This window comes from Phocoena sinus, chromosome 5 (genome assembly GCF_008692025.1).
Source record: "Phocoena sinus isolate mPhoSin1 chromosome 5, mPhoSin1.pri, whole genome shotgun sequence".
NCBI classification, from domain to species: domain Eukaryota; kingdom Metazoa; phylum Chordata; class Mammalia; order Artiodactyla; family Phocoenidae; genus Phocoena; species Phocoena sinus.
In genome coordinates, this window is record NC_045767.1 from 132,412,481 (window position 1) to 132,424,000 (window position 11,520).

Below are 11,520 nucleotides of genomic sequence, written 5' to 3' on the forward strand. Positions count from 1 at the left end.
TCCAGAACTTTTAGTTTTGAATGAAGTTGAAAATTTTGATTACTAGCTTTTAGGTTTTTTTCCAGTACAAAGGGACTATTTGTTTATTATCTACAAGTGATCAGAATAGCTATGGGACTTACCAAGTTGTAATCCAAGGGCAAGGAAGCATAAATTCACTGAGAAAATGAATGGAGAATGGTAAAAACCAATAAAATTGATTTGTGATTGCATCTAAGCCTTCATTAGCTTTTACATCAGCTTTGTGAAAATTAGAAAAAGTTTGCTCTCACTCAGTGGAAGTGGCCTACAGAGCCCTGCATAGTTGGAGGAGTTCTGGCTGAATATCAACCTCCACTTGACTCCTGTTTCCTTGACTGGGAACTTTAGCTCAGCCAGGGGCTGTATGTTTGATCCAGAAGGTCTTAGATTGCTGTCTACTAAGTCCAGCACATTAATTAAAATAATTACATGTATTAATTGCTAGGCAACTGTAGGGAATCAAATAAGAAATGCAATTGACACCACCAAACTCTCATTACATTCGAGATATAAGATTTATTCACACCAACAAAAATAATCACAACAAAATATAAACTAATTTAAAAAACAAAAGATCATAGTGACATGAAATTTTATATTCTCAAGTGTGTAAAAGGTTTTTTTGCTTCTACATAAACTTCTTTTCATAAAAGGGTAGCAAACATTAAAATGCAATGATGGTTTGCATTTCTTATATGGAAAGAACATAGGCTAAACCCTGAAGCTTTTAGTGTACAAGGGTGTTACCATCAAGTCACACACTAAACTAATGATCAAAACCATGATCTGTTTCCAGATCCACACGCACATATATTCACCAACTAAGCAGAGAAATAAGCATTTCATATTCTGTCCCACTCTGCTATAATGTATTTTTTCTTTTTACGAAAAGCAAAGTAGGAAACTGTATTTTTCTCCTTTTAATTGACCTCAGAAGACGCACTATCCAATTCATGAGAAACACGAAGTTTCAGGTGTTTGTCTTCTTCACTCTTAAGGTCTGGGACTAGCTTGTCTTCGCGGCTATGGGATTCTTGGCTGTGGAATTCACGGCTGACTTTGGAATTATCCTGACTCTCAATCACATCGGAATGCTCATTGCTGTCATCCTCGGCCTTCAGCTTGAATTCTTTGGAATGCTCGTGGCTGTGGGTTTCCATACTGCGGTCATCCGGCTGACTCGTCTCCTGACTGTCCTTCCCACGGCTGTCCCAGTCAGAAGCCCTGTGGAGGCGCTGGGCAACCAGGATGGCCTTGGGTGCATCACCCACCTCCTCGCTCTCCACGTGTGACGTGACGTCCTCCTCTGTGGCATCTGGATACTGAATCACAGAACAAACGGGAGAAGAATTCAATAAACAGCCAGAGATGGGAACCCTGTAATTTTCTTCTGCTTTTTAACTTTCAGGCCAATGTATTCTCTAACAATGTCTAAATTTGGCTGAAGCAAAAAAATAATACTAGCATGTTACTTTTTTTCAAACTAAGTCCTTTCATTATGTCATCTCCTTTAGTTTAATAGGTACATCAATTTTGTATGAGAGGAAACCCATGAGGAAGGTCTCATTATCTGTTTTACATAAAGGGAAAATGAAGCGAAAGTTAAAAGTAAAGGGACTAGTACACGGCAGGGCTATGTGCTAAATCCAGATCCTTTTTTAATTTAAAAAAGCGAATAGACGGCTTCCCCAGAGGCGCAGTGGTGAAGAGTCCGCCTGCCAGTGCAGGGGACACGGGTTCGAGCCCTGGGCAGGGAAGATCCCACATGCCGTGGAGCAACTAAGCCCATGCGCCACAACTACTGAGCCTGCACCCTAGAGCCCGCGAGCCACAACTACTGAGCCCCTGCGCCACAACTACTGAAGCCCACGTGCCTAGAGCCCCTGCTCGCCACAACTAGAGAAAGCCTATGCGCAGCAACAAAGACCTGACACAGCCAAAAATAAATCAATTTAAAAAAATAAATAAATGAAAAAGCAAATAGAATAAGTGCTTTATAACCAGGATTTGGAAAAATAGCATTGTGATTGAGAGACAAAATTAGGGAGAAATTATGTGGACTTTAATACAAAAACCAATAAGTGGGAAAAGGTTTTGTATTCAATGATCATAAAGTAATAATCCTTGCTGAATGAATGAACAAATGAGCATGCAGACCCTTGTTCCCTAGAATTGGGCTCTACTCATAACCATCTCATGTGTCTTGTTCAAGGATTTACCTGGACTTCAGATCTGCGGAACATCTTTTTCGACCTCAGTCCGTAAGCCACACTATCACCTCGGCCTTCGTATGTGTCTCCAGTCGGGACAGGTGGAGTGAAGACGGAGGTTGCTGGAATGTCAGTGGGGAAATCAGTGACCACTTCATCAGATTCATCAGAATGGTGAGACTCATCGGAATGGTCAGTGTCATTGGAGTCATTTGTGTCAGTGTCCTGGCTGTCTCCATCCTCTTCGTCATCCACAGTGTCTGTGTGCTCAGGGCTTTCATCGGACTTACTCGAGAGGGTCTAAAAATCAAGATGATCGGAAAAATTGGTGTAAAGGTTTTTATTTTCCTTTAGCCTTTACGGTGCCTTAGTCTTTTACTATATTTAGTTTCAGAATCCTTTTTTCTTTTAAGTCTATATTGAATTTGTTACAATATTGCTTCTGTTTTGGTGTTTTGGCCATGAGGCACGTGGGACCCTAGCTCCCTGACCAGGGATTGAACCCGTACCCCCTGCCTTGGAAGGCGAAGTCTTAACCTCCAGACTACCAGGGAAGTCCCAGTGTCAGAATCTTAAAAGCACTCAATGGCTTTTAAGAGCTAAAGTGAGCATCTTCCAATTTCCCTTTTAACACAAGGATAAATGGAATCCTATTCTGAGTCATTTTTCTTGCTCTTTCATAAACATTATTTTCAAGCCAAATGTATGAGTTATAAATTTATATCGATAACATGTTTTTCCTTGTTCATTTTAGACACTATTTAATTTACCAAATTCAATAATGCGGTAAATACAGGTACATAATTGTGAGATTTTTTCTATGACAATTCTCAGGAGATTAGAGCATCCATGTATTAATGCTCACCCCCAAACCTAAAACTCCTCCCTATTAGCCTGGATAATCAAAAGGCGACTGTGTTATCCATGTGTATAAACTGCAGCTCAATTAACCAGTTAATGTCTATTACACTTCTGATTGCAAATATATTGGGTCATTTATCTAACTTTCCTTATTAGAAATTCTTAGCATCTTCAAATAGAATCTTAAGGAAAACAAATTTAAGTTATCCCTTTGCTCAGCAAATATATTACTAATTCCAATAAAAAGAATAGTTATTAAATAAACCATTATGTTAGCAACAGAAACGTTCCTGGAGTCAAAGTCTTGGCTTTGGTAGGCATTAATTAGATGCTTACCAGATATTAGATGACAGCAAGAAAATATCTTAAATGAATCGCAAGAGGCTTAGTATTTCAAACAACAGACATTAGTAAACATCTCCTGCCACACTAAACTTATTTTAAACCTGGTATTTCTGACATTTAGTAAACACTTGTGTTTTTTGTGAGCAAGTTTTAGACAGGAAAATTTTTTTTCTTTCTTTTTTTTTTTTATGGTTGGCTGAGCTCATGTTAGGAAGGGAGGGTGGGCCTCAAGATGGTGGGTCTCCAGGTTTTGAGGAGAAAGTTCCTAGTTCCTGTTGTTCCCTTGGATGGTGGTGGCAGAGTCACTCAGAGAAACGAGACAAATATGAATCGGGCTACCAGGAGCCCATCCCATAATATTTCTCCCATACTCGCACCTCCACTCCACTAAGTAAAGACTCTACTTCCACCATCCCTGACCTAGAGCCCACCATACTGTTGGCCCAGTATAATCAGGTCTGCAGAAATTTCAAGGCTTTGGGTAGGGGTGTGATGCGCCCCTGGAATTTCAGGCCAGTGGATAAACAGGGCATTTACTGGAGAATTTTAATGGAATTTTGCCAGAATTGAACCCAGGCAATGTCACCAGGAGAAAGAGTTGCTTCCTTAGTTCCTCCAAGACATGATGGACCTTGGATTCAAAGTGGAACCTCACCTCTTGCTTGTTATCAGTTTCCTCAGAGGACACAGTATTCTGAAGAAAGAAAGGTACAAATCAGTGTACATCATACTCTCTTAACTTTTTTATTCAAAAGTTAGCCTTTTCCATACAAAGCAGGTCTTATTTTTTAGCCTCATTGGTGGATGGCTTAGCAGGAAGACAACATGACAGATCAATTGGTGTCCTAAGTTCACCTTTACCAACAGGCAGGAAAGATCCATTTAACAAGCCCAAATGGCCTGCTTGGTGGCTACTTTTTGTGGTGGTTGTTCTTTAATTGTGAGAATTTTAATATTTAGAATAAATTAAAATTAAAAATACCTGTGGTTCTAGGAAAGTCTGCTTCTGAGATGGGTCAGGCTTTAGCCATGTGGCTACAGCATCTGGGTATTTGTTGTAAAGCTACAAAAAAGAGTTGCATATTTGTCATTATTAAGAAAAAGAAACAGGGATCTCTAAGTGATAAGCTGAAAAAAACAACTATACTTCCCCAATCTTGATGGATAAGCATAATATGCATTATTCAGTCAACTAGAGCCTGAGCTGTATCTTTCATAATTTATTCTTTCTGGTAGAGTCATTTAACAAACCCTTACGTAGCACTTATTGTGAGGCAGGCACACTTTCAAAGTAATTTACAAATACTAATTCATTTAATCCTGGGATAGGTATCAGTATTATTACTCCCATTTTACAGATCAGGAGAAACCCAGCCACAATGAAGTTAAGTGATAGTAAGTGGCAGAGCCAGGGCTCAAATCCAGTGGCTCTTCACATTGATGATACACTGTGCTTTTCTGTTCTACATTTGTTAGCTGAAATTCCTCTCAGATGAAATACAGCTAAAGCAGAGGGGCCCTTAATTTGTGTTGATCTTCCTTGTTTCCTGTCTCTGTGGAACAAGGAGAAACTCTCTAAGGCTGTGCTGTCCAGTATGCCATTCTCTAGCCATGAAACACATGGCTATTCAAATTTAAGTTAATTAAAAAAAAATTAGTTCCTCGGTTGCACCAGAGTGTTCAATAGTCACACGTGTCTAGTGGCTACCTTAGTGGGCAGTGCAGAAATATAATATCAACACCATTGCATAAAAGTTCTATTGCTTTAAGGTGCCAAAGACATGAATGGAATGGCCTTTACTTAGCCAAGTCATTTATCTGGAAAATGATAATAATATGCTAATGCAGAGGAGTGGAAATTGCTCTGAATAAGTGTCATCTGGTGGGCTGTACGGCCCAGGGCGATCACTTCACATCTCTGTCATGGAGAAAAGTTATCCTGGGGGTTCCAAGAATTCCTTCACAGCCACAAAGGAGGAGAAGCGCAGGAAGGAAACCAGTCAGTAGCACTTTGGGTTTCCCCATGGTTGGCTCTAACCAGAGGAGCTTCATATTGGGCTTCTATGACAGTTTTTGCTGAAAGAATGGGTTCCTTGACTAAAAAATGTGAAAACTACTAGTCTAGATGAGTTCAAAGTTTCCCTCTTCTTTTTCTTTAAAAATATATATTTATATAAATACTATACAGATAAATGTTATGATTGATTACATTTAATATACATATTTATTCGGATGATACCTGTAATACAGGCTTTATCTGTATTTATAAGATAAATTTATAATTTTTAAAAAGTAATATGAAGAACAAATAGATAAGAAAAACAAACTAATATCTACCCAGTAGTCATATCCCTCATAGATAACCGGTGTTCATCTTCAGGGGTGTGTCTTTATAGACTTTCCGTATTTCCTACTAGCTCTAGATTTCTAGGATTCTAGAAGGTTGAGCTCTTCACTTATCTCCTAAATCACACTTAACCACTTATACAGCGGTGGCTTCATGTGCAGTATTTTATTCTATTAAAAAGGCACTAATTCTTGCCTCAAAAAGTGTGATCACTATTTTCTCTGGAAATGTTAATTTTCTGACTTATTGCTGTGATTCAATACTCGTGTTCTTAAATCACTTACTTCTACCCACTTGCACACCCAAACACAAGCAGCAATACTTCTCCTAACATCTTCATTAAGCAATCTAATTGCAGTGACCCCAGGCAGCTCTATACTGGCCTTTATTCTGTTTATCTGGAATTGAACTCTGTGTGCCTTTTTGTCCAAGCTCCTTGGGACAATGCCCCGTTTGTTGTTTGGCTGGCATGCTTTCACTCTGTGGAGGGGCAGGTACATCTACGTGCTGGTTGAATAATATAATAAAGAATTTGATTTGGTCTTACGTTTGTCTAGAAAAATGTGATCTACGTCATCGATAAGCACAATAGATACAAACGGCATAAACGACTTTCTGTCTATAATGGGCTTCTTAGCAAATATCTTAGGAGATATTGTGAACATTATGGTTATGCCAACTCTCCAATATGTGAGTGTTGAATTTTAAACTTAGCTTGCCACTAAGTAAAGCAAAAGATGGGAATTTTTTACTTCTAGAACAGTATGTTGACTCATGGAAACAAAAGTCACACAACTTCACAGAACTCATTTTACATAAATGATAGGCCCTAGAGCACCATTTTATTATATTAAAATATCTAGTTTGGTTTTAAGAGACTAAAAGCAGTTCTGTGCTTGGTACTGGTCTAGAACCATAGTAGGCACTCAATAAATACTTATAAGTTATTTTGTTTGACTATGAAAATAAGTAAAATTGCCATACATTTGTAGCACATCTTCCAGCAGTTGCAAAAATAATTTAACTATATGATAAACCTAAAAGATGCTCACCTGCTTTTCCTCAGAGCTGCCAGAGTCAGTCTGTTTAACCTTTGAAACAGAGAAGGTGAAGAAAGATTACAGTGTGAACGTGTTCGTAGCACCTTGAAACACACAATTCATTTATTTTGAGGAATTTTCTTTAAGATTCAGCTGTACTCACTGGAAGGGCGGAGGTGATGCCCAAGAGGCAGAAGCAAATCACTGCAATTCTCATCGTAATCAATGTTCCTGCAAAATATTTTGTAAGAAATATTTGATCTTTTCCTAGGTTAAAACAGTGATGCTTTTTTAGGCTACCACATTACAAAATCGTCACAAATAAATATATATTTTCTGTAGAAATACTCTTTACTTCTTAGAGGAAAATTTTCTTCTTAATATTATGATCTTTTGAGTTAGTATTTGTAATGCCACCTCCTCTATTCTCCATCTCTTCCTATTAGGCAAGGAGACAGGAATTTTACAAGTCTATATTTATTCAACTTGAAAATTTAGAGTTTCAGAGATTATGCCATTGCTACCTCATGTCACCAGCCATCTAAACCTAAAAACAGATCAACAGTAATTGAGTTCAAATAATAAGCTGGAATGGGAATATTTATTTTTCAGAGAAGAAAAACACAAAGAGAAAGAGAGAAAATAAAGCTGTGAAAGAAACTTACTTTCTCCATTTTCCAGCATGCATTTCTAATGCGATTTTCAACTTAAATTATTTAAAAGGTGTTACTTAGGTGAAATGAAGCTATCTCTAAAGTTTGTAATTTAAGTAAGGTATTCTAGAAATTTGAAACAAGAAAGAAAAACACTGAAAACAGTCAACAGCTTTCCTATTTGTAAGTCTAAATAGTGTCATACAGGTATTTTGGATAAATTTTAATAGCTAAATACAGAGGTGAAAATATTCAGAAAGGTTTTTTTCCTTGAAAACAGGATAAGTCAAATCATTAAATAACTAGCATTATCATTTGTTTACATTAGCACCAAAAATCATTTTCCTTTTAAGTTGTCTCCACAATCATCTATCCATTTAAAATGATGTAGATATAATCATTCCAAAGGGGCATAGACATTTCCTTTTTTTTTTTCTGATGGCAAGAAGCAGTTTCAGTTCTTTTGAGGATGGCGTGGAAATATTTTTAAGTTTTCTATTCAGCTGTCTTTCAAAATAGCCGGCTGCCTTTCCTGCAGGAGATCTGCCCTGGATCTGGCATGCTTCTTCCAAAGACTAGGACCGTTTAAGTCCTATTAACACCTTTTATTGTTAAACCCTTTTCCTTACGGCTTGACCTTCCCCATGAAATGAAACAGTGCATACATAGGCCAGCAAGCAAGTAGCAAACTGCAGCCTTACCTTGGTCTGCGGCGGCTAAGAAGAGCCCGGTCCCAGGCGGTGCTGATGCTGTGCTCAGGGCTGCACTCTGGGCTCTTCCTCTCCCTGCTGTTGACAACCAGGACGTCTCAGAATTTAAAGGCTGCTCCAGACGTTCTCCACCAACACAGGGGGTGGAGAGATGTGTCATGAGGTTTTTTGCCACTGCCCAACCCACTTGCTCCTACACTTCCCCCTCTGGTTTTGTGGTTACAAAACAAACACACGCACACACACATACACACACACACACACACACAGTACTCTGCAGTTAAAACATTACTTATGTACAATATCATTAACTAGCTTTTTCGTTTATAGGATTGGCTCTCAGCGTCCTGGAAGGGCATCGAGGGGGTCCCATAAAAAGGGAGGGAGGGAAATGACTAGTTCTTACAAAGACTCTATAATTTCTGAATTAGAATAAAAATATAATCTAAATCAGTCTTAAATAAAATTAAATAGAATGGATTTTTGTTTCTTTTGGTTTAAATAACAGATGAAGGTAATATATGCCACCAAATTTGCCTCGCAATTGTACTTATTTAAGAGCTATCAGGCTATTGTTCAGATACATACAAAGAATTCAGAAACCCTTCCTCCATTTTTACTTAAGCTCTGTTTTGTGATTTCAAGTGTGTAGCAGCCTGTCATTTAAACAAATGGCATTAGTAACATTAAAATCCACGTTCACGCTCATTAAATTGGATTTACATTGACCTTTCAAGGACGTGGATTTTTGTCGCCCTGTTTGAATTGTTTGGAAGTGATGGATCTGCTAATTGCTGTATAAAATAGAAGAAAGGTAATTTATTCTCAGTGCGGCAGAAGTAAAGCAGTTTCTGACTGAGAGCAGGGTTACTTCTGGCAAGCGCTGCTTCAGGAGCCAGAGTGTGGCTCTGAGTTCCACTCTGCCACTGATTAGCTGTGAGACCTCGGGCAAATCACTTAGCCGATCTATACCGGTTTTCATCTGTCAAATGCACAGCTCGTGGGCGTTTTGAGAGGTTTAAGTGAATTAGTATGTGTAAAACTAAAAATACTTGGCACATATATGCAAATACCCTGCCTATTTTAACCACTGTATGTGTGTTAACTATTATTAAGATTTTTAGGAGGAGCAGGTAGTCATGATTTGTAATACCTTTAAATGGAATAGGTTATTGGAATGAGAGCAGATGTAAGATTTTTTTTTTTTTTTTCTTTTTGTGGTACGCGGGCCTCTCAGTGTTGTGGCCTCTCCCATTGCAGAGCACAGGCTCCAGACGCACAGGCTCAGCGGCCATGGCTCACGGGCCCAGCCATTCCGCGGCATGTGGGATCTTCCCGGACCGGGGCACGAACCCGCGTCCCCTGCATCGGCAGGCGGACTCTCAACCACTGCGCCACCAGGGAAGCCCCAGATGTAAGATTTTTAAACTGTGTACATCGACAGGATAATTTGCACACCTCTGAAGGGCTGGATTAGATTTCTGAATTGTCTTTTTCTAATTTTTCTCCCAGGATATATAAAGTTGGTTACTTAATAAGAAAATTAAAAAGAAAATTCTATATTAAAAAAAAATTTACAGGGTATTCAAAAGGTGTTTGAATGAAAAAAAATTACAGTTGAAGGTTGAATACTGGAACAGAAATTAGGGGTTGCAGAGCTCTGAGTCCACTTTAAATATTTAATATTGTTTTGAGATTACTTAACCTCTTCATCTACATTTCTCAGTTGTGAAATGGAGATTGCACTATTAATTTATCTCACACCTCCATTGTAAGAATCATGTGTAAAGTGAGATTAAAGTTAAATGTTCCTATTTATTATTGGTTGTATTAAGGTGTCAACTCCTATTTACCAAGTATTGCTTTTTAAAAAAATAAGTTTATTTATTTATTTTTGGCTGTGTTGGGTCTTTGTTGCTGCGTGTGGGCTTTCTCTAGTTGCGGCAATGGGGGCTACTCTTTCTTGTGGTGCGCGGGCTTCTCATTGCAGTGGCTTCTCTTGTTGTGGAGCATGGGCTTTAGGCACGCAGGGCTCAGGAGTTGCAGCACGCAGTCTCAGTTGTGGCGCACGGGCTTAGCTGCTCCGTGGCATGTGGGATCTTCCTGGACCAGGGCTCGAACTGGTGTCCCCTGCATTGGCAGGTGGATTCTTAACCACTGTGCCACCAGGGAAGCCCCCAAGTATTACTTGATTAATATAAATACGGTTGAATAATTTTTTGTAGTGTTAACGTAACTAATCCATAGGTTTGTAGACACTTGGTGGGAGGAAATGTATCTCTTTTAAATTGTATGTGTTTCAAATGAATTGATATTGTTGATTTGTGGGTTCTAAGCACACATTTTTAATAATTCAGAGGGCAGCTATCTCTATAAAATACAAAGCACACGGGTTATAACGTTGCAAAAACATTTCTTATTTCTGCTCTTAAAAACTGTTTTTTTCCCTTTAAACACATAACCCACTTAAGCTGTCAGATTGTCAGTGTAGCGGAGGGAAGTTCACATATGTTAAAAAAAACCAAGATTTCCGCAGGATTCACTACGGTTTACTCTGCACCTGCGGGACTGATTTAATAGGAACTTAGGAAGTTATAGGAATAGATTCTGCTGGAGCCCAGCCATGTTGAAATGAACCACATGACCTATAGGGCTCTTCCGGTCATAGCGCCAACGTGCCACATGGTGGCAGCGTTTCTGAGAAGGAGTTCAGACCACAGTCTGGTTCCGTCAGTGATTCCGGCAGGATGGAACGTTCCCGCGTTTAATGACTGAGCCATAAAACAACTGTGAGGTCCTCCATTTCTTGGAACGTCAGGTGAGGAAATATTTCCCAACAATGACCCGCTACACATTAACAGGGAACACAGAGGCCAAGGGAAGCAAAGCATTCTTTTCTGCTTCGTTGTCTTCAGCAAACCCAGGTGAACGCCATGGGTTCCTTCCCCGTTTCCCGCGCTGGCTCAAGAAGTTGCCGATTCCGAGGCTCACGCAGAGTAAAGGCTTGTGAATTCATGGTTAAAGAACGTGTCTGGGATGCTTCAGAGATGAGAGGATAAAATGATTTGTGATAGAGGCGGTTCTGTAAAGTATGAGGTGGATAGTGCGTCATTCTGATTTTTGAAGAGGCTCGTGCTTCTTGCTTTTCGTCATTAAACGTGCTGCTGACATTTTTTTCTGAGTAAGATTTTCCAGCTGTCAGAATTAATGTGTTAAATGATTTGAAACAGAGAGGCTTGATCTGTAGCATTTCCACATTATTTCCATTCTCGATTAGGTTAATCCTGGGTTGTTAAAATCAAAAGGTCAACATGATCAAACTCCTTCTAAATC

General features: G+C 39.1%; 1 protein-coding gene across 1 annotated transcript; it reads right to left on the reverse strand.

Annotated features, from left to right (window-relative positions):
- Positions 1 to 512: 512 nt before the first annotated feature.
- SPP1 (secreted phosphoprotein 1) lies at positions 513 to 8,335 on the reverse strand. The gene is made up of 7 exons (XM_032633144.1): positions 8,179 to 8,335; positions 6,988 to 7,055; positions 6,837 to 6,875; positions 4,420 to 4,500; positions 4,093 to 4,131; positions 2,241 to 2,531; positions 513 to 1,343 (listed from the first exon to the last, which is right to left on the reverse strand). Exons 2-7 carry the CDS (start codon positions 7,039 to 7,041, stop codon positions 942 to 944), a joined length of 906 nt encoding a protein of 301 aa, XP_032489035.1. The 5' UTR covers positions 7,042 to 7,055; positions 8,179 to 8,335; the 3' UTR covers positions 513 to 941.
- Between the last annotated feature and the right edge of the window lie 3,185 nt (positions 8,336 to 11,520).

What these genes read in the sequence shown, in the direction of transcription:
- SPP1 (XM_032633144.1), bottom strand. Translation starts at nt 7,041, where the DNA reads ATGAGAATTGCAGTGATTTGCTTCTGCCTCTTGGGCATCACCTCCGCC. An exon ending in AAACTGATAACAAGCAAGAG is followed by an intron (nt 2,532 to 4,092) that starts GTGAGGTTCCAC and finishes CTTGATTTTTAG; the next exon opens with ACCCTCTCGAGTAAGTCCGA. An exon ending in TCCGCAGATCTGAAGTCCAG is followed by an intron (nt 1,344 to 2,240) that starts GTAAATCCTTGA and finishes TCTGTGATTCAG; the next exon opens with TATCCAGATGCCACAGAGGA.